The following is a 24,016-nucleotide window of genomic DNA, read 5'->3' on the forward strand; positions in this document are numbered from 1 at the left end:
AATCTTGATCTTTCTGAGTTGGGAAGATGAGTATTATGATTACACAAAACAATCAGTATGTATGTTCAGAGAAAGAATTGATTTAAAATCCACTTAAATTTACTTTGAACTCACTATTATTGAAGTACTTTAAATTGGGGTAAGAGAATAGACCATGCAAAAGAAGAGCTCCAAGTTCTGTCACCAAAGTTTTGGTGCTCCGGGGCAAAAATATTTTTATTAAAATTTGTCCATAGCTGATGAAAATTCTTAAATTGGAGCTCTAAATATAGACTAAATATAGTCAATAGTTGTAGAACTTGATGGGATCTCAAGAAACATCTAGTCCATATCTCTCATTTGGTAGATAATAAATATGAGGCTGAGAGCAGTGAAGAAGCCAATATTAATAGAACCCAAGTTTTCTGACATTAATATTCTTCCTGCTATACTAGTTAAAAATGTTATTTTCAATATGTATCTTAACTGCTTACCTTCTTTAGACTACTAACTACTATTATAGTTACCTGGTATTTTTATTTAATCAACAGAAAAGATTTTTATCCCATAAAATATAATATTAGTTTCACTGGGTAAAGTACAGTAAAATGTTTACGGTAGTGGTGTCTAGAAAAAGGAACTATAGGTGGTTTTTTAACGTTGTAATCAGAAAAAAATAGCTTTCTTAGATATTGGTTTAGGCAAGGATTTTACAGTTTTGTTAGTAATTTCTGTTTTGACAGATTATTTGGAGGCTTGGAAGTGAAATACTTTATTATCATCCCAAAAGCAATGTGGAGACTTTCAATACCTTTGCTGACCGGATGAAAAATATTGGTGTCATGAATTACCTGAAGGTGAGTATATAGGTTTTGTGAATTTACATCTGCGGCATTCATTTCTAAAAATTGCTTGTCTCAGTGATGAGGTAGGTAATAATGTAAAAAGCATGAGAAAAGGGGTAAGACACCTGGGTCAATAAGAGAAGCTGAAAGAAAGCAGCATCGTGAGAACCATTTACTTCTCCATTTCCTGTTGCCTACCACGTTGTCTGAGTGAAAGTATCTTCTCTTTGTGTATCTCTGGCTGCCAGAATCAGTCCTTCAGAGATGGCAGTAGTGCGTCATTATGATGATGGGCCAAATTCTAATATGTTTACTTAAGTCAGTTGAGGTCTCTGAGAATTGATGCTTTTGGAAAAGGGAAACAGCTAAACAAATTGGGAATTTGAATACTTGAGAAAAAAATTGTTTCCAGCTTTGTTGAGATATAATTGACATATATCATGTAAGTTTAAGGTGTAAAATGTGATGATTTGATGCATGGATATATTGCCAAATGTTTACCATAATGAGGTAGTTAACGCCTCCATCCCCTCACATAATTACCATTTTGTTGTTGTTGTTATGGTGAGAAGGTTAAAGCTCTATCCTCATAGCAGTTTTCAAGTTAACAGTGCTATAGTCACCGTGCTGTACATTAGATCCTCAGACTTACTCATCTTATGAATGAAAGTTTGTGTCCTTTGACCAACATTTCCCCATTTTCTCCACCCCTCAGCCTGTGGCAGCCAGCACTTTACTCTGTTTCTATGGGTCGGATGTTTTTAGATTCCACATAAAAGTGAGATCATACAATATTACGATTTTCTGTCTGATTTATTTCACTAAGCATAATGCCCTCAGAGCCCACCCATGTAGTCACAGATGGCAAGATTTCATTCTTTTGTGTGGCTGAATAATATTCCACCGTGTGTGTGTGTAACATTTTCCTTATCCATTCATCCATCAGTGCTCACTTAGATTGCTTCCATGTCTGGGCTTTTGTGAATAGTGCTGCAGTGAACATGGGAGTGCAGGTATCTTGTCGAGATAGTGATTTCACCTTTGGATATATATGCAAAAGTGGATTGCTGAATCATATGGTAGATCTACTTTTAATTTGTTTGAGGAACCTCCATACCATTCTCCATAGTGGCTGGACCACTTTACATTCTGAAGAGAATGTACACCAGCAGTATACAAAGGTTCCCGTTTATCCACATCCTCACCAACACTTGTTATCTCTTGTCTTTTTGATGCTAGCCATCTGACAGGTGTGAGGTGATGTCTCATTGTAGTTTTGATTTGTATTTCCCTGACAGTGATGTTGAGCACCTTTTCATGTACTTGTTGGCCATTTGTGTATCTTCTTTGGAAAAATGTCTGTTCAAGTCCTCTACCCGTTTTTAATTGTAATGTGTTTTTTGTTGTGTTTGCTATTGAGTTGTATGAATTCTTTATATATTTTGGGTATTAACCCCTTATCAGATACTTGATTTGCAAATATTCTCTCCCATTCAGTAGGCTGCATTTTCATTTTGTTGATGGTTTCTTTTGCTGTGCAGAAGCTTTTTAGTTTGATGTAGTCCCACTTGTTTATTCTTGCTTTTATTACTTGTGCTTTTGGTGTCACACCCTAAAAAATCATTGCCAAGACCAATATCAAGGAATTTTTTTCTCTGTTTTCTTCTAAGAGTTTTATAGTTTCAGATCTTGCCTTTAAGTCCTTAATCCATTTTGAGTTAATTTTTGTGAGTGGTGTAAGTTAGGGGTCCAGTTTCATTCTTTTGCATGTAAATATCTAGTTTTCCCAACAACATTCATTGAAGAGACTGTCCTTTGCCATCTGAGTATTCTTGGCTCCCTTGTCAAATATTAGTTGACGATATATGGATGGGTTTATTTCTGGACTTCCAGTTCTGTTCCACTTGTCTGATGTGTCTGTTTTTATGCCAGTACCATCCTGTTTTGATTACTGTAGCTTGGTAATATAGATTGAAATCAGGAAATGTGATACCTGCAGCTTTGTTCTTTCTCAAGGTTGTTTTGGCTATTCAGGGTCTTTTGTGGTTCCATACAAATTGTAGGATTATTTTTTTCTATTTTTGTAAAAAATGCCATTGGTATTTTGATAGGGATTGCATTGAATCTACAGATGGCTTTGGGTAGTAAGGACATTTTCACAATATTGACTCTTCTGATCCATGTGTGAAAATGTTTCAATGTTTCTAATGTTTAGGTGGAACTTTCTCCTTTAATAAAAGCCTTATCCAAAAGAATTGACACACTCCAAAATGTTATGACATCTCCCTCTGTCTGGTATATATGAGACTAAAAGCACTTTCTCAATAAAGTTTTTAAATGCTTTGCTTTTTAATTTTTTTTCAGTGCCTCTAAACAAAGTTTTATTGGAACATTGCCACACTCATTCATTTCCATATTGTGAGTAGCTGCTTTTAGTAGGACAATGGCAGAGTTGTGGTAGAGACCATATGGCCTGCAAAGCCTAAAATATTTACCCTCTGGTTTTTTGTTTTTACTTTTCCTATTTTCCAAATATTTTTAAATTGCTGTAAAATATGTATAACATAAAATGTGGTATTCTAACCATTTTTAAGTGTGTAATTCAGTGGCATTAATTACATTCACATTGTTGTGTAACCCTCACCAGTATTTCCAAAACTTTTGCATCACCCCAAATAGAAACTCTGTACCCATTAAGCAATAACTCCTCATTCCCTCCTCCTCCCAGGCCCTGGTAACCTCCGATCTGTTTTCTATGTCTATGCATTTGCCTATTCTAGGTATTTCATATAAGTGGAATTGTATAATATGTCCTTTTATGTTTTGCTGTTTCGCTTAGCATAATGTTTTCAAGATTTATCCATGTGTTGGCATGTATCAGACTTTATCCCTTTTTATGGCTCAATACAATACAATATTCTATTGTATGTATCTATGAAATTTTGTTTATCCTTTCATCTCTTGTTTGGTTGTTTCCACCTTTTGGCTATTGTGAATAACACTGCAGTGAACATTGGCATGCAAGTATCTATTTGAGTTCCTGCTTTCAATTCCTTTGGATATATACCTAGGACTAGAATTGCTGGGTCATATTTTTTGTCATATATACAAATACATATATATATATATATATATATATATAAAGTATGTATGAACATATAATTCTATGTTTAACTTTTTTAGGAATCACCAAAATGTTTCCTATAGTGGCTGTAGCATTTTGTATTCCCACTGCTCTCTAATTTTGAAAAATGATTTTACCTAGTTTAGGATTCTTTTCAGATTTTATTAATTTAGGAAAAATTTTTTGCTTCTCTTATGTGCCAGGTTCTCCCTTATGATCTTATTTTCTGGTAGACCACATACATTATAAGTAGAAACTAAATGGAGGCAGCATATGGTTCTACTTTAGGAAGAATTTTGTAAGTGGACAATTGGAAAAAGGGAATGGCCTGCCTTGGTGTTGTGTGCTCCCATTTTCTTCTTTCAGGGAGAAACTGGATAGCCATTTGATTGGGGAGGGAAGGTAGAGTTTTAAGTAAATTATTGGTTAGATCCTTTTAAGCTCATAGAATCTACTCAGTTGAAGTAAAGAAACCTGAGAGGAACCTTATTTCATACTCTGGAGTCTGAGGGTGGTAGTTAGGATAGGCAATAAAACATGTTTTGCCGTTAATAATTTTAAAAACACTTGCTGCTGTTTTCCAGACAATGTGCTAGCCATGGTTCTTGCAGTAGGGGGAGACAGGCATGTAAATGGAATAAATGGTTATGGGTGCCATAGTAGAAATGTACTGTACAGTGAGAAGACAAAGTGGAAAATGGTCGGCTCTCTGGAATTTTGGAAAGGGCTGGGATTGAATGAGTGGGGGAGTCCGAAAAGAAAGGAAATGAGGCTTGAGATGAGTCTGATAAAGCTAGTGGGTATTCACAGTGCATACTGTGGGAAAGAGTAGTCTAGCATGGCAGGGGGTAATAAAGAGTTTAATAGCTCTGTGTCTAATGCTTTAGTTACTCTAAAAAATCACGTGGGGAGAAACCAGGGGAAGTAAGCTGAACTCTGTGTGCCATTTCTAAGGAGCTTAGATATTTATTCTGTAGGCAATGGGAACTCTTGAAAGATTGTACGCAAATGACTAATGAGATTTCTTTGGCGGTCAGATCCATCTTTGAAGATGGATTGTAGTGGGGCAGGATTAGAGACACCAGTTGAGAAATTATTACAGTAGTTTAAGATGAAGGTTTGAACTCTGACTCTGTTCAGATGATTAACTGTACTTCCCATTATTCTCCTCCTTAATGTCCTCCCTACTTGTACTGCTCATTCTTTGTGTAATTATTCTTTTTTTTTTAAATTGAAGTATAGTTGCTGTATAATACTGTGTAAGTTACAGGTGTACAGTATAGTGATTTACAGTTTTTAAAGCTTATACTCCATTTATAGTTAATGTAAAATATTGGCTATATTCCCTGTATTGTACACTGTATCCTTGTAGCTTATTTTACACATAATAGTTTGTACCTCTTAATCTCCCACTCCTATATTGCCCCTCCCCTCTGTGTGGAATTATTCTTATTGCTTCTCCTGTATCAGGCATACACTTCCCATTTGAACCAGTGCCATTCTTCAACACCCCTTATTAAGATGTTTTCTCTGAGTTTATATAACATGTATAAAATAATTTATTGTCTGCTATGGGCTAAACTAGGTATTAGGTGGTATACAAATATCATCTCACTTAATCCCCTTAATGGCCTTCAAAAGAGTTAATAATAATTGTTCCATATGAAAGAGGAGACTCACAAAGGGTAAGAGTAGCTTACTCAGGTTTGTGTAGCTTTAAAGTAGCATTTGAGCCCGGACTCTGTCTTCAACGTCCCTGTTCTTTTCACACTGCCTTCTGTTTGTAAGTTTATATAATTTAGTTCTCGTTTATGTAATGATAATTTTTTCATTTGTCTTTCTGCTAGATTGAAATTTTTGATAATGAGGACAATATTGCTCCATCATTTGTGTCCTACCAAGGTCTTAGCCCGAATGTATCATATATTTACTGAGCTTTTTGACTGAGGGTTATCTAATGACCTATATGACGGTGGGCTTTTTCTTACTGTTGCAGATCTCCTTACAACATGCATTATACCTTCTGCATCATGGTATGCTTGAGGATGCGAACAGAAATCTCAGCCAGGCAGAGACATGGCGATATGGTGAAAAGTCATCTTCTCAGGAAGTGTTAATCAACCTTATTCAGGCCTATAAAGGGCTTTTGCAGTATTATATTTGGTCTAAAAAGAAGATGGAATTGTCTCAGCTTGGTGAGTGAATATGAGTGATAAGTAGTAAGACTGACTCAGAGGGACAGAAGGGGTCTGGAGGAGTAATCTAATTCCCCTACTTCCAAGCCAGGCTTTATCCAGATAGTACAGAGAACAGACATTTCTGTGGATGTAAAATTCTTGATCATCCTTTATAAAATTTCTGATATTTAAAAAAACTTTTCAGACATCAATTAGGTGATTTATAGATTAAGTTCATGACCATTTTAGATTCACTGCTTTCTTAAACATGATTTCCAAGATAGGTTACAAATTTTCTTCAGCAGGCATTATTGCATATAAGAAGCATTATTTCCTCTGTGTTTACAGTGGAGTTTAGTTTGTTTCATTATGTTGTTTCTTAGGAAAATACGTTTAAAGAGTAGGGCAAGATAATGTTGTTTCACTTCTGTATAAAGGTCAGAACAGACAGTTTTCTTGATTTACTGACCACCCCAAAAATTGACTATGTGTTCTTCTCAAACTGACTTTCCGTGGTGATGTCATCCTCTCCTGTCCCTAAATTTCTGTTCTTTGGAGCAGTGTGATTCTCTGTACTTTTTTCCCCTTGTATAGTTTTTCTCCATAACTCCTCTAGGATTGACCCCTTCCTTTCTATTTTCACATCCTCCACCCAAATCTCAGTTCTGACATTTATCACATCATTTGTGTTAAGCAGTGTTTCCTTACTGTCCTTATGTGATAGTATTTCCTTGGTCTCTGGGCATGTGGGTTCACTAATCTCAAAATTCCCTTCCTGTTTCCCATCTTTGATCTCCCCCAAGACACTTCTGAAATGCTGTCTTCATCATGATAATATTGTGAGGCCTTTGTGCATTCTCCTCCTCTAGAATGCCATCTGCGCTTCAAGACTCATTAGACCCTGCCTTCTTTTACCTTAAGTCTAACGTATCAGCTGCATGTTCAGCCTATATCATTTGGCTCTTCACCTCTTGCTTTTTAATCATTCTAAGTTTTTTCATGTGTGTTTTGTGTTGTATCTCCCTGTCTAGATTCATCAATCTTTTGAGGTCATATATCTGTCCTCTATTTCTTTTGCTAACCGTGCCATAATGCCTGCCGTAAAGGCTTGCTGATACTGATTTAGGTAAGCTTTAAAGTCAGTATTTACTTTTCTTCTTACACTTTAAGTAGAACTCAAGCAAATATATGATGATTAAAGCAGTTGGAATGTGGCATTTACACCATCACTGCCATGGATAGATAATTCAGTACCTTCTGCAGCTGACACTCTTCTGTAGCAACAAGAGATAAAGATGGGATAATATGTGGCGCTCTTTAGATGGTCTTTAATCTCATGTGTCTGTTTAATGAGAAAAAAAGTTAGGACTAGTTTTGTATAACCAACTCATAAGAATGGAACATGTGAATGTATGCTTAGAGCTGGTTTGGGATTTTTCCTTGCTGCTGTGGCCTGTGCTCGTTGGCTTTGAGGCACTTGGTGGCTGGGAATCCCCTTCCATGGTAAATCCATACCTAACTTGTACTTACTCAGGGATCTGCCTTTCTTTCTTAACCATTTTTTTTTATATCATTTCATACCTACTTTCCTGTTACCACTTCACTTCCAGGTTCATATTGATATTTATTCAATTGATCCACTGGGAAGAGAATACCAATCCCTGTTTGGGGGTGGGGGCTACTTTTTTGGCCAAAAAGTGGCACTGGTACCAAAAAGTGTCTTGTGCTTCTATCAGCTGTTGCTTTCGAAAGACTGATTCTCCTTTTAAACCTTTAAGATTGTGAAATATATCCCGAAACAGTGTGTAAAACAAATGTCTGGTAGAATGGATAATTATAAAGCAGACATCCGTGTAACTGCACCCAGATTAGGGAGCACAACATGGCTGACCCCCTAAAAGTTCCCCACGTGTGCCTAATCGCACTTCCTCCCAGTGTCTCAAGAAGACTGTCCTGACTTCAAGGGTAACTACTCCCTTGTTTTCTTCAAATACTTTTACCACTCAAGTATGTATCTGTAATTTAGTTCTGCCTATATCTCAGTGTCATATTTGGATTCACACTGTATATATTCTTTTGGGGCCTTGCATATTTTGTTCAGCATTTAATATGTGTTCATACAGTTGAATTAGCTCTAGTTTGTTCATTTTTATTGTTGTAAAACCATACATTGTATGATATTCATGCAATTTATTTATTCCTTCTATATATTGATGGCCATTTAGGTTGTTAATAGTTTGGGGCTATTATAATTAATGCTGCTTTGAAATTCTTGGGCATGTGTAGTGATACACATATGTGTGTATTTCTAGGAGTAGAATTGTTGTCACAGAGTATGTATGTCTTCAGCTTTACTGTATAACAGGCTGAACTCTTTCCAAAGTGGTTAACAATTTATATTCCACTAGTAGTCTGATTTGGGCTTTCTTTTGTCTGTCTTCTCCTCATTGTTTGTTATTGTCAGAGTTTTCATGTCACCCAATTTATTGGGTGTGGTAATCTCATGTTTTTTTTAAGAACAACAGCTTTATTGAGAATTGAGATCTGATTCTTAATATGGTTCACCCACTTAAAGTATAAATTCAGTGGTTTGTGGAATATTCATAGTTGTGCATCGGTTACCACAATCAATTTTAGAACACTTTTATCACCCCAAAAAGCAACGCTGTAGCCATTAGCAGTAACTCTCGACTCTCCCCAGTTCCTCCTGTCCTAGGCAACCACTAAACTACTTTTTGTCTCTAGAGATCTGTCTATTCTGTACAGTTCATACAAATAGAGTCCTAAAATATGTAGGACTGACTTCTTTGTTACTGACTTCTTTCACTTAGCCTAATGTTTTTAAAGGTTCACACACATTGTAGCATGTAATGGCACTTCATTCCTTTTTATTTATTTTATTTATTAATATTCCATTGTATGGATATACCATGTTTATGTATCCATTATCGGGTGATGGACATTTGGGTTGTTTTCCACTTTTTGACTATTTTGAATAATGTTGCTGTGAACTTTTGAGGGACCTCTGGACTGTTTTCCAAAGCAGCTGTGCCATTTTCCATTCCTACCAGCAGTGTATGAGGAGGGTACTAATTTCTCCACGTCCTTCCCAACACTTGCCATTATCTGTCTTTGATACAGCTATCCTACTGGGTGTGAAGTAGTATCTTGTGGTTTTGATTTGCATTTCCCTAGAGGCTAATAATGTTGAGCATCTTTTCATGTGCTTGTGGGCCATTTGTATATCATCTTTGGAGAAATTTGCATTCAGATCATTTTCTCCTATTTTAATTGAATTACTTATTATTTTATTATTGAGTTATAAGAGTTCTTTATATATTCTAGGTACAAGTCCCTTTTCAGATAGGTGTAGGATTTGGAAATGTTTTTTTTTCTATTCTGTGGGTTATCTTTTTTACTTTCTTAATGGTGTTTTTTGAGTCACAAAAGGTTTTAATTTTGATGAAGTTTAGTTTGTTTTTTCTTTTGTTGCTTGTGCTTTTGTTGTCGCATCCAAGAAACCTTTGCCTACTCCAAGATCACAAAGATTTAGACTTACGTTTTCTTCTGAGAGTTATATAGTTTTACAGTTGTTTTTCTAAAATTCATTTTGAGTTAATTTTTTTATATCACGTGAGGTAGGTAGGGGTTCAACTTTATCTTGCATGTGGGTATTCAGTTGTTCCAACATATTTATTGAAAAGGCTATTATTTTCCCACTGAATTGTCTTGGTACCCTTATCAAAAATCAGTTGCCCATATATGAATTTTTATTTATGGACTCTAAATTCTCTTCCATTGATCTATATATATCCATATTTATGTCCATATCACAGTCTTAGTTACTGTAGCTTTATAGTAACTTTTGAGGTCACAGTGTGAATCCTCCAAATTTGTTCTTTTTAAAGATTGTTTTGGCTATTCCTGGTCCCTTGCATTTCCATATGGATTATAGGATCAGCTTGTCAATTTATGCAAACAAGCCAGCTGGGACTTTGATAAGAATTGCATTAAAGCTATAGATTAATTTAATAAATCTTCCAACCCATGAACACAGGATGTCTTTCCATTTATTTAGGTCTTCTTTAATTTCCTTGAACAATACTACTTTTCAGACTATAATTTTATGTCTCTTTTGTAAAATTCATACCTAAGTAGTTTATCGTTTTTGATGCTATTGTAAATGGCATTATTTTCCTAATTTCATTTTTGGATTGTTCACTGCAAGTATATAGATATACAATTGATTATTGTGTGTTGATTTTATATTATGCAACTTTCAACTCATTTATTAGTTATAATAAGCTTTTAGTGTATTCTTAGGATTTTCTGTGTACAAGATCATGTCATCTGCAAGTAGAGATAGTTTTACTTCTTCCTTTCCAATCTGGACGTTGTTTGTATTGTTTTCTTGTTAAATTGCCCTGCCTAGAACCTCCATTATAATGTTGAATAGAAGTTGCAAGAGAGGACATTCTCTCTTGCCTGCAGTCATTCACCATCAATTCTGATATTAGTTGTGGGTTTTTCATAAGATGCCCTTTATCAGATTGAAGAACTTCCTTCTTTTCCTAGATGTTCAGTGTTTTTATCATGAAAGGTTATTGAATTTTGTCAAATGCTTTTTCTGCAACAATTGAGATGGTTATGAGTTTTTTGTCATTTTTCTATTGATTTGAAATATTGTATTAATTGATTTCAGATGTTAAACAACCTTGCATTCCCGGAATAGATCCCACTTTATGTGTTGCTAGATTCAGTTTGCTAGTATTTTGTTGAGAATTTTTGCATCTATACTTATAAGAGATATTGGTCTGTAATTTTCTTGTGTCATCTTTGTCTGGTTTTGGTATCAGGATGATTCTGATCTTATAGATCAGAAGTGTTTTCTTGCTGTCCTTTTTTTAGGGGGAGAGTTTGTGATGAATTAGTACTATACTTGAAGTGCTTGTTAGAATTCACCAGTGAAGCCATCAGGGTCTGAGCTTTTCTTGTGGGTAGTTTATTGATTACTGATTCTGCGGAAGTTCTCGGTACTGAATACTTTAAAAAATCTTTTGTCTTTGGACAGATGAGGATGATTATGCTTACAACACAGCATCCCAGAATATGCTCAACCACAGCTGGAAGACATCTATAAACCTTTGTGCATTGATTCAAATTCCTGGAGTTTGGGACCCTTTTGTGAAGAGTTATGTAGAGGTAAGTAAACTTTTCATAAGGTTTTATTAGTTTCATTTTGTTATAAGCTTAATCTTTATTGATCAGAAAGGAACTAATGGAGAAAATTGTTTAAAAATAAAAAGAATATGATGCTTTTTTTTGGTCTGAATAACTTTTGTTTATTTTACCAATATACTGTAAACGTTACTGTGTTTATTTTCACCACTGGATAATGTGTCATGGCCAAATACAGTAGTCCCTCAGTATCCATGGATGCTGAAGTCCCTTGCTTTTTGAAAGTTTCATTAGTGCTAAAGTGATAATTATGTTGTCCAAAGATAATCTCTGCAACCGTATGCTAGTGAATCTGGAAATTCCTGTGTCAGGATGGGAAGGAATGAAAGGAAAGGAATTATAATTCCTTATGCACTCCTTTTGTGGCTGAAGTTATGTAGGGCACTGAGGTTAGTTGCATCGTTTGAAGACTTTATTTCTCATAGGAACACTTCTTATGTTGAAGTTGCTGCATTTTTCAGTAACAAAATATGATAAGAGAAAAATGGGAAACCATGTAGGCCTTTTTTATGATCTTCTGTGTTCTATGGAGGTTGTAACATATGCTGGTGGAAGCAAAAACTGGCATCACTATTGTTCCCTATAAAATGCTGTTTTTCAGTTGTATGAATTTTTTTGTGCTCATCAATAAAGTTAAGTTGTACATGATATTTCATATAGCTATCTTACAGAATTTAGCTAAGATATCATGACTTATTTTATATAGATGCTGGAATTCTATGGGGATCAAGATGGAGCCCGAGAGGTGCTTACCAATTACGCCTATGATGAAAAGTTCCCATCAAATCCAAATGCTCATATCTACTTATACAACTTTTTAAAGAGAGAGAAGGCACCAAGAGAGAAACTGATAAGTGTACTTAAGGTAGAGAATTTTTTGTTGGTGTTTGAACAGGGTTGGGATCTACTTTAAGACATTCTTAGGTCACTGCTTTCCAACTTCATGTTATAGCATCCAGAGAAAATGACAGTGTATGTATGGTACACTGAGGTAAAGACAGGAGGCTTCAGGCTCCCGGCAGACCCCCCCATCACTACCATTCCCCCATCTTCTGCCCAAGTGAGACGGAGGGGAGAGGATCAGTATTTCAGAAACTGTTTGTCACCCTGGTTGGAAAGTTCTGCATTGCTTTTTTTTTTTTTAGGATATCATCTTTATTGAAATTTAACTTACATACAATAAAACAGATATTTTAAATGTACACTGGGATGCATTTTAACAAATATATGCATCCATGTAACACTATAATAATCAAGATATTGAACATTTCCATCACCCTACAAAGTCCCTCATTTCCCTTTGCAACCAAGCCGCTCATGTACTCTTGGCCCCAGGCAGTCACTGATCTGCTTTCTGTCACTATAGATTAGTTTTATCTTTTCTAGAATTTCATATAAATGAAATCTGACAGTATGTACTCTTTTTTTTTTCTTTCGGTCTGGATTTTCTTGCTCAGTAGAATGTTTTTGAGATTTATCCATATTATTGTATCAATAATTTATTCCTTATTACTGCTGAGTATTATTCCATTTTTATACATTCACTTCTTGATGGACATTTGGGTTATTTTCACTCTTTGGCTATTATGAATACCACTGTGAACATTCATGTACAAGTTTTTGTGTGCACATATATTTTCATTTTTCTTTGGTAGTTACCTAAGAGTGGAATTGCTGGAAGGTATATGTTTAACTTAAGAAACTGCCCAACTGTTTTCTGAGGTGACTACACCATTGACATTCCCACCATCAAAGTATGAAAGTTCAGTTTCTCTTATTTGTCTTCTTATTGATTTGGAAGCTTTTTTTGTTTTGTTTTGTTTTTGTTCTTTGCTTTTTTTTAAATTGTGAGAACGGGTACCATTTTTTTTTAAATTAATTATTTATTTATGGCTGTGTTGGGTCTTCGTTTCTGTGCGAGGGCTTTCTCTAGTTGCGGCAAGCGGGGGTCACTCTTCATCGCGGTGTGCAGGCCTCTCACTGTTGCGGCCTCTCTTGTTGCGGAGCACAGGCTCCAGATGCGCAGGCTCAGCAGTTGTGGCTCACGGGCCCAGTCGCTCCGTGGCATGTGGGATCTTCCCAGACCAGGGCTCGAACCCGTGTCCCCTGCATTGGCAGGCAGATTCTCAACCACTGCGCCACCAGGGAAGCCCTGGAAGTTTTTTTATATAATCTGGGTACAAGTCCTTTGTCAGGTATATGGATGGTAAATATGTTCTCCCAGTCTGTGGCTTGCCTTTTTCTTTTCTTTACAGTATCTTTCAAAGAGCAGAAATTTCTAATTTTGATTAAGTACAATTTACTCATTTTTCTTTTACAGTTAGTATTTTTTGTCCAAGAAATCTTTGCCTACTCCAAGATAATGAAGCTTCTCTTCTGTGTTTTTTTTTTGAGAAGTGTTACAGTTTTATGTTTAGGTCTGTGACAGATTTTGAGCTAATTTTTTTGTGTAGTGTGAGGTAAGGGTCATTGAAAAGACTATCCTTTCCCTGTTGAATTACATTGGTAACTTGGTTGAAAATCAATTGACCATGCATATAGACTCTATTGTGTTCTAGTAATGTGTATTTCCATCCGTATACCAATACTGCACATCATGACTACTGTAGCTTTACAGCGAGTCTTGGAATCATGTCATGAAAGTCATACAAATTTGTCCTTTTTCAAAATTGCTTTTAGCTTCTCTAGGTCCTTTGACTTTTCATGTACATTTTAAAATCAGCTTGTCAATTGCTACAAAAATATCTTGTTGGGATTTTGAATCTGTAGATCAATTTTGAGAGAATAGACATCTTACTAATACTGAGATTTCCAAACTGTGAACATGGTATGTCTCTCCATTAATTTAAGTATTTTATTTCTCTCTGAAATGTTTTGTAGTTTTTAGTGTATATATTTTGTTAAATTTACCCCTAAGTGTTTCAAGTTTGGGATTGTCACTGTATATGGTATTCCTTAAAATTTTTTTTTATTGTGGTAAAATATATGTAATATGAAATTTACCATTTTAACCATTTTCAAGTGCACATTTTTTCTTTTTTTTTGGCCGCGCTATGTGGCATCTGGGATCTTAGTTCCCTGACCAGGGATCGAACCTGCGCCCCCTGCATTGGAAGCTCGAAGTCTGAACCACTGAACCGCCAGGGAAGTCCCTCAAGTGCACATTTTAATGGCATTGCCATTAAGTACATTCACAATTTTGTGCAACCATCACCACTGTCTACTTCCTGAACTTTTTCATCATCACAAACAGAAACTCTGTATCCATTAAACAATACGGCTCCCCCAACCCCTAGTAACCTCTATTCTACTTTTTTTTTTAATATATTGAAGTATAATTGATTTACAATATTGTGTTAGTTTCAGGCATACAGCAACCTCTATTCTACTCTGTCTCTTTATAAATTTGCTCGTTCTAGGAACCTCATCTAAGTAGAATCATACAGTATTTGTCCTTTTATGTCTTATTTCATAATGTTTTCAAGATTCATCCATGTTATAACATGTATCAGAATTTCCTTCCTTTTTAAGCCTGAATAATATTCCATTATGTATATATAATGGAATATTATATATATATTATATAAATATATTCCACATTTTATTTATCCATTCATCTCTTGGTAGACATTTGGGTTGTTTTCAGTTTTTGGCTCTTGTGGGTAACTCCACTATGAGCATTGGTGTACAGTACGTGTCTGAGTCCCTGCTTTCAGTTATTTTAAGTATATACCTAGGAGTGGAATTGCTGGATCATATGATACTTCTTTGTTTAACCTTTTGAGGAACCATCAAGCTGTCTCCATAGCAGCTGTACCATTTTACATTCCCACCAGCAGTGCACGAGGGTTTAAATTTCTCCACATCCTCACCAACACTTTGCTACTTTCCTTTTTTAAGAAATTGATAATAGGTCTCCTGAGATGTACGAAGCAGTGGTATCTCATTTTTATTTTGATTTGCATTTTCCTGATGGTAGTGATGTTGAGCATCTTTTCATGTGCTTAGTGGTTATTTGTGTACCTTCTTTGGAGAAATGTCTGTTTACATCCTTTTTTTGAATTAGGTGTTTCATTTTTTTGTTATTGAATTTAGGAGTTCTTTATATATTTCATGGTCAGTTTCTAATCATATTTTAGAGGAATAAGAAAAAGAAAGGTCCTTTTCAGCCTACACAAATGACTGAGAAAAATCCTTTTCTACCAATCTTCCTTTTAAAAAGTCAGTTAGCTCTAATCTGTACTTGTATAGTCATCAAAATTGACATTATCAAACCTTCAGATGTGGAAACTGTACATTTTATAAAGTTTTCAACAGGCTTTGTTTTACTGCATAATACTTAAAAAAATGTTTTTAAAGAAAATCTGGTTTATTCTTGATTCAAGGCACTTTACATTTTCTTAACAGCTTTTTTGAGATAGAATTTATATAACATAAAATTCACTGTTTTAAGTGCACAATCCAATTTTTTTTAGTATATGTACAGTGTTGTGCAACCATTATCATAATCTATTATAGAACATTTAATGACCCTCCAAAGAAACACCGTACCCATTAGCCCACACCCACCCTCTCCACCCAAACCCTAGGTAACCACTAATCTACTTTCTGTCTCTATAGATTTGTCTATTCTGGACATTTCATATAAATGGAGTCATACAATATGTGGCCTTTTGTGACTGGTTTCTTTCCCTTAGCATATTTTTAAGTTCATCCATTTTGTAGCATGTGTCAATACTTCATTCCTTTTTATGTCTCAATATTATTCCACTGTATGAATATACAACATTTGTTTATCCGTTAACCAATTGATAGACATTTGGGTTGTTTTTACTTTTCAGCTATTATAATACTTCTGTGAACTTTTGTGTAAAACTTTTTGTGGGACATATGTTTTCAATTGTCTTGAATTGAAAGGGTATGCATACCTTGGAGTTGAATCACCAGAATATGCTAACTTTGTTTTACTTTTTGAGGAATTGCCAAGCTGTTTTGCTAAGGAGCTGCACAGTTTTATGTTCTCACCAGCAATGCATGAGGGTTTTAATTACTCCACATCCTCGCTCATATTTGTTACTGTATTATTATTATTATTATGGCCATCCTAGTAGATGGAAAGTAGTATCTCATTGTGGTTTTGATTTGCATTTCCCTAATGACTATAGTGATGTTGACCAACTTTTCATGTGCTTATGGGCTATTCGTTTATGTTCTTTGGAGAAATATTCCTTTGCCCATTTTTTAATTGGGTTGCTTATCTTTTTGTTGTTGAGATGTAAGAGTTCTTTATATATATTCTGAATACTAGACCCTTATCAGATATATGATCTGCAACTATTTTCTGTTTTCTTCCTTTCTGTGGGTTATCTTTATCTTTCTTGATAATGGTTTATTTTTTTTTTTTGGCTGAGTGGTGCGGCTTGCGGGATCTTAGTTCCCCCACGAGGGATTGAACCCGGGCCCTCGGCAGTGAAAGTGCCGAGTCCTAACCACTGGACCACCAGGGAGTTCCCTTGATAGTGTTCTTTGAAGCACAAAAATGATTCATTTTGATAAAGTCCAATTTAGTGTTCTTACTTTGGTTGCTTGTGCTTTAGTTGTGTCATATCTATGAAACTATTGCCTAATCTAAGGTAACACATATTTACACCTAGGTTTTCTTCAGAGTTTTATAATTTTAGTTTTTACCTTTAGGTCTTTGATCTATTTTGAGTTAATTTTTGTATGTGGTGTGATGTAGTGGTCTAGCTTCATTCTTTTGCCATGTGGATATCCAGTTGTCCCAGCACTGTTTGTTGAAAGGAATTTTCATACTCCCATTGAATTGTCTTGGCACCACTGTCAAAAATTAATTGATCATGGATATATATGGTTTATTTCTGGACACTGAATTCTGTTCCATTGATTTATATGTCTATCTTTATATCAGTTCCACAGTCTTACTTGCAAACTGCATAATATACTTTTAAAGTTGCTATTTTAATTTTACTCTCCAAGATTTCTCTTTACCCATTTGTGCAAGAAAATACTAAGGACAGTTACAACAAAAGCAAGATGCTGAACTTCACTCAGGTTGTCAATCATTAATGGTGTTTTGAAAAGACTTTAAAAAATGGAACAGAAAATAACTGTATTCAGCACTTATCTTCAAGACAAGATAGATTTAGAGAAATTCCGGTTTTCCTTTTGAAAAATACAATATTTGAAATTAACTCAATAAATGGGTTTAAATAGATTGAACATAGCAGAAGAGAGAGTTAATGAACTGTGTAGAAAATCAGGCTAAAGAAGGAAGAGCAAAAAGGATAAAAAGTGTGGAAAAGAGTGTACAAAGGACTCGGTGAAAGGTCTGAACTACTTGTAATTGGAGCCCAGGGAAAGGAGAGAGAGAACGGGGTTCAGAAGCAAACAAACAGGCAAAGACAATATTTAATGAGTCAATGGCTAAGAATTTTACAAAACTGATGAAAGACTTCCAGAGTTCTGATAGTGTTCTGTCTTTTGATCTGGGTGCTGATTATGTGAATGTGTATAACTTGTGAAAGTTTATTGAATGGCACACTCATGATTTGTGTACCTTTCTAGTACATATGTTATATTTCAATAAAATATTTTTTAAAAATCTAAGTGAATTGAACCATGTACAGAATTCCCTAAATCAAAAAAAAAATGTGATTTTGTAAAAACTGAGTTTTAATAATACTCTCTGATATTGGTATATTGATCATGTTGATTGATCTCTAATTTAAAAACTATTAAGAGAAATTAACAAATTTACTTTTCATTTTGTGGGAAATTATTTCAGTGTAAGGTTAAATTACCTCAGCAGCAGACAGAATAAATTCATCTCTAATATTAAATGTGTTTAAGTGAGAAATATACTTTCAATCCTATTTTTTGCATATTCATAAAAATTGTCCATCCTATTTTTAGAAAGAAAAACCTTTAACTTCTCCCTATTGTGTAAAAAGATATTTTTAAATATTGACTTGAATACTCTTAATGTACTGTGTTCCTGAATACAATCTCCCAAGATAACTAGCCTTGCCTTTTTTGGGTTTTGTTTTGTATATTCTGTGACCTTTTGTGATCAATAAATATTAAATCTCTTTCCTATGTGATATTGATTCTCTTTTTCTTTATTTTTTTCCTCAGTCCTGGCTACTGAAAAGAAATTAAGTTTTTAAGTGTGGTAAACAGTATAAGTATAGAGAAAATAAAAAGTCTCCGTCTATCCACATCCCCCCACCCTCCCAACCAACTATCTTGTTACTAGGAGGGATTTTTTTTTTTTAAATAGCTTTACCTAGAACACCTTTCTATACCAAAATTGAACTGGATAAAAGCAAAGTATCTTTTAAATCCTTGATTCCTTTACTGAGGGCATATTAGATAGTAAGAACTTTATTTGAAAGTAAGCTGAAATTAGAGAAACGCCTTTCGAATGTGTAAAAATTACAAGATTATCCTTTCTTCCAGATTTTGTATCAGATTGTACCATCTCATAAACTGATGTTAGAATTCCATAGATTACTGAGAAAGTCAGGTAAGTAGTTTGTTTTAAATCTCTTTGTGCAGACAAGCTGTAGACTGGGGCTCAGCAGACTGTGGCTATGGGCCGGATCCACCTCTTGCCTGTTTTTGTTTTTTTTTTTAATATTTCTTTCTTTTCTTCCTTCCTTCCTTTCCTTCTTTTCTTTCTTTCTTTCTTTCTGCGTTGGGTCTTCGTTGCTGCACCCGGGCCTTCTCTAGTTGGGCCGACTGGGGACTACTCTTGGTTGCGGTGCGTGGGCTTCTCATTGCGGTGGCTTCTCTTGTTGTGGAGCATGGGCTCTAGGCGCGCGGGCTTCAGTAGTTGTGGCTCGCAGGCTCTAGAGCTCAGGCTCAGTAGTTGTGGTGCACGGGTTTAGTTGCTCCGTGGCATGTGTGATCTTCCTGGACCAGGGGTAGAACCCGTGTCCCCTGCGTTGGCAGGCGGATTCTTAATCACTGCACCACCAGGGAAGTCCCCTCTTGCCTGTTTCTATAAATCAAGTTCTGTTGGAGCACAGCCATGTCCATTTATTTATATGCATAAATATAAAAGCAGTCTTTGGCTGCTTTTGCCCTACGACAGTAGTGTTGAGTAGTTATGACAGCCTGTAAGGCTTGCAAAACTTATATAGTGTCTGGCCCTTTACAGAAAAAGTGTGCTGACCTCTTCTATAGAATTTAGGCAATGGTTGCAAAAGAAAAACGGCTTCAATTTATATGATTCAGCTCATTTTAATCTTTACTAGGGTTCAGCTCAGTATAGAAAAGAACATAATTCTTCATAGGAAATCCGCTTGTTAATAAGTCCAGTAGGTACTGGGACTACCTCGGTTCTTCTCCTAATAGAAGAGAACATATATAAAATGCCCAAATAGGGCCAGTACCTTAAGTAATGTTCTCAGTAGTATAAACCATATAGAGATCAGACTCACCACCCTGCCTTCATTAATGTGGACTAAATTATCGAATTCTTCAGATTCATCACAGGAGAGTATGATCACAATGAATTGTTTTAAACTGTTAATCAAACTAGAAGGCTTATGATTCTGTGATACTTTATCAGTGGAATATAATCTTTTAGCTTTGCGCTCTTCAGTGCTTTCTGTAAACTCTAGCTGTTGTGACCATTGCAGAAAACGAAGAACACCATAAACTGGGGTTGGAGGTATTATTTGGAGTCTTAGATTTTGCTGGATGCACTAAAAATATAACTGCCTGGAAATATTTGGCAAAATATCTCAGACAGACTTTAATGGGGTAAGTAAGAAACATACAGTGTTTATTACTGGATCAGCATAAATAATGTTTTATAATATTTTAGCTAATAAAGTTCTTTGTTTATGTTTTTGGATTTCTTGAACTGTGCCTTCAGCTGTTTTTTTCTGAGTACGTCAGAAGAACAGGAAATAAGAAGTCACAAGTAAAACATAAAAAATTCTATCCAGATTTTTTGTCTATCAAAATGGGTAACAGCCCTTACCACTACTCTGCTAAGAGCTAAGTTTGTGCTTTCTAATTGGAAATAGGGACCAGAAGGGGTCACCTCCACTCTTCACTAGATTCTTTGTAAAGCTGTTTGTGATTTGTGTCATCAACTTGTAAGATCACATGGGAAGCAGCTTTTCTCCCAACTGTTCTCAGTCATTTTCAGTGGGTTTTTTTAGGACCTCATAAAATCGTCACGGTTATTCATTCAGCAAATATTTATTAAGTCCCTTGTGAGCTGGGTATCTAAAGCTATCCCTCTGATCAAAATAATCATCAGTGCCACATTTTGAGCAAAAGAAAAGGAGCGGCCCTTGTCATTTTTACCTTGCGTGTGAGAGAATAAAAGATATCACAAAAAATTAAATTTCATTGATTTATTATATCCATTTTAGTTGCTTAGGAAATTCATTATCAGTGGGAACTTGCTTCAGGCTTCAGACCTGACTCGACCTTAGAACAGTCTTGATTAGGAAGTATTTTTGGTGTGATATGTTGATGTACTCACTGTAAACCACTTTCCAGATCTAAAGCACTGTACAAACCCTTACTAACCCCAGGGTTCTTGAAGGCAGAGAAATGTGCTGCTCACTTTTTAAACCTCTAGAAGTTTTGCCACAGGGGCAAATAGGTACTAAGTAAGTCTTTGTCTATTAAATTATTGATGAATACTTAGCATTGCCTGGGTTCAGCTGTCAAACCTATTTGTTCCTGTGTTTGTATAATAATGCCATCTCAATTTGGATAGTAATTCTTTGTAGCATATAATTTTAAAGTAAGGTTTTAAAGTAACTTTTAAGAAATAAATAACAATAGCTAACATTTGTTGAAAATTTACTTTGTACCAGACAGCATGCAAAGAGCTTTATATGACACTTGCTATACTGTGGACCAGTTTAATACTAATAACAATGCTACGAGATGGGCACCATTAATATCCTCAAGGAAATTGAGGCTCAGAGAAATTAAGCAACTTGCCGAAGATCACATAGATAGTAGATGGAGGATCTGGGATTTGAATCTGAGATTTTGACCTTAGAGTCTGTGCTGTTAACTGCTGTGCTGTACTGAACTGGCTCTTTCATTAAATGGAAAATGGGACGTGGAGATCAAAGAGAACGAAAAAGGATTTGCTTTCATGCGTGTGCTATGCCATGGCCATACTCAGAAGCTAGTTTGGAAACATCTTCCTTGTCATCTTTCCACAGACCCTACTTAAGTTCAGATTCTGACACTATAGGTCTGTCTTCATCAGTGACCTTCCCTTTTAACATTTTTCTTTTCCAGGAGTCATCTTGCCTGGGTTCAAGAAGAGTGGAACTCCAGGAAAAACTGGTGGCCAAGCTTTCACTTCAGCTACTTTCGGGCAAAAAGTGATTGGAAGGAAGATAAAGCTTTGGCTTGTGAGAAAGCTTTGGTAGCTGGGTTATTGTTAGGAAAAGGTACATGTTTTGTTTTCTTTTTATCTAGCCATAGCTTTCAGGTGATTCTGAAATTACAAAGCGTGACCATTCATTCATATTAGAGTTTACCTAAACAGTATCTAAGGGTATTAGATGCTGGAAAAATAACTGCTGAGTGGAAAAATGAATACTGAATTCGGGCCAGGTGATCTGCTTGTAGTGAATTTCCATGGATTAGAAACAGTGATTTCATATTGTTCATCGTCATTGGTTTTTATGCTCTAACTTGAGTATCTTTAGGGGCCATTAAGATAAAGGATGCACCGTTTTCACAGCAAATGACCATTTGGCTGTGCTGTAGAGAAAGTTTACTGAGTTTGTCTACTATATTAGACATAAAAAAATATTCTTTATTGACCTCATTTTTTTATGACAGCTTTGTTATTTATATTTACTTACCTGTTGCTGTAAGGATGAGACATTTTCTTCCCTTCAGAAAAGAAAAAAAAAAATACCTCCTATTAACTTACTTAAAAGTCCTCTTAAAAGAAAGGGAAATTGGTCTTTTCTTTGGGGAATATCTTGGCTGTTAAAACGCTTACCTGCTTTGTACCACTGAAATATAGAAAGGTAGCCAGTACTGAAATGAGACTGCCACAGAACGTGTCCAGAGATGAAGAAAGTGACCTCACAGTGGCCATGAGTAAGCAGTGTGTGGCCAGGGAGTTTAAAGTATCCTAAAGAGATTCTTCAGGTCGGTTTAGATATAATTTGTATTGATTTGGAATTAGTATTCTCAGTTAATGTTTCAGATGGTTACTAAGATTAGTAAAATACTGATTTTATGGGAGGAAAGGGATTAGTAAACATGAAAGTAGTTTTAAAAATTTCTCTCTGATGTACTGATGACAAGAAACAAATGTGATTTGGATTGTGACTTTCTACTTCATGAGTATAGAGGTTTCTGGTACAGATATCAAAAGGTACCTGTGTTTGAGTGGGGTCTGAAGACCTGGGTTAACTTTCCAATTCTGTCCCTTACTTGCCAGGTCACTTAGGTCAAGCAGTTAACCTTTGGGAGCCTTCTGTTTGAGATGGGCAGTGTAACACCTGCCCCGTTTGCTTACAGGATTGCTGTAAGCATCACACAAACATCACATCAAAGTGCTTTATACATTCTGAGGTATCCTGCGAATATCAGGCATAAAATGTCTGAGAATGGGCTCACCTTTTCTTCTTTCCGGGTGTTAGTATGGGGGTTGAGTCAGTCTATTGGGAGTTGTGCTGGGTTTTGTTCTTGATCTGGTTACCCTCATCACATCCTGGGATTCGAATTTTCGTCGTGGCCTCCCTTTGCTTTGTGCTTGGAGTAGGGTGCCGTGGCTGCCCTTCCTCCCATGCTCTGCTCAGGGTGAACCAGGCCCGCTTCTCCTTGGAGGGGCCTTTCCTCCCAGCGCTTCAGGCTGCTTGGCTGCCCTGTGACTGTAGCTCGGTGGGCTTGAAGTTAGGAATGGTAGTTTATTTGGCTTTTTCTCTGTGTGAGATTGGTAGCAGAGTTTTTTCCAGTTTTCTGTATTCTAGACAGAAGCAGAAATCTGTGTACAAAGTATTTTGTTTTTGCTGAAGTGGTAGATGTGTTTAGCAACACAAAGTATTATATTAACACCACACACACCACTGCTTCCCAGCTAATAAAATACTAGCAGTTCTCACCTACTATTTTCAGGGATAATAAAATTGTTACTCTAGGTACAATATATATTCTAGCAATTTCCCAGAGAATATGAATAAATGCAAGCTGAGACTGTAATAAAATTAATTTTCCTATTTTTTTATGGTCTCATTTATTAAATAGAGAAAATCTCTTATAATATCCAGCTTACATTTTTCTTACAGGAATTTGATTCATGTCTCTGAAATACTTAACTAGTGATCCTCTTAGCTTTGTAAGACTATGAAAAGCAGGTAGAACTTGTGATGAGCACCATTGGCACCTTTGGCACATCTGCATGATCACCATCCAGCTGCCTGCTAGATGGCGGGAATGGCTAGATTAAATTTTTGATCTCTTCTAACCTATGATTTGTTTATTCTAATTCTTCACATCAGGGTTTTCTACAGAGAACTTCCTTATTGTCATAGATGTGTCTTTGGCTCTCTTACCAACTTATCATTGAGAAGGAAGCTCTAGTAGTTTGCTTCTGGAGAAGGCTCATTTAATATATGAATATA

General features: G+C 35.7%; 1 protein-coding gene across 4 annotated transcripts in view; it reads left to right on the plus strand.

The window, feature by feature from the left end:
• Positions 1-24,016, plus strand: part of TAF1A (TATA-box binding protein associated factor, RNA polymerase I subunit A) — a 33,656-nt gene that overhangs the window by 8,856 nt on the left and 784 nt on the right. For 3 of the 4 annotated variants that reach the window (XM_036829461.1, XM_036829471.1, XM_036829481.1), the window contains exons 4-10: positions 723-836; positions 5,945-6,143; positions 11,197-11,327; positions 12,070-12,228; positions 18,843-18,909; positions 20,030-20,153; positions 21,669-21,823. In XM_036829461.1, the coding sequence (XP_036685356.1) occupies positions 723-836; positions 5,945-6,143; positions 11,197-11,327; positions 12,070-12,228; positions 18,843-18,909; positions 20,030-20,153; positions 21,669-21,823 (949 nt within the window). The remainder of the gene's footprint in view (positions 1-722; positions 837-5,944; positions 6,144-11,196; positions 11,328-12,069; positions 12,229-18,842; positions 18,910-20,029; positions 20,154-21,668; positions 21,824-24,016) is intronic. The other variant, XM_036829488.1, reaches the window with a different exon arrangement.

The sequence above is a fragment of the Balaenoptera musculus genome, chromosome 1 (genome assembly GCF_009873245.2).
Source record: "Balaenoptera musculus isolate JJ_BM4_2016_0621 chromosome 1, mBalMus1.pri.v3, whole genome shotgun sequence".
Lineage (NCBI taxonomy): Eukaryota > Metazoa > Chordata > Mammalia > Artiodactyla > Balaenopteridae > Balaenoptera > Balaenoptera musculus.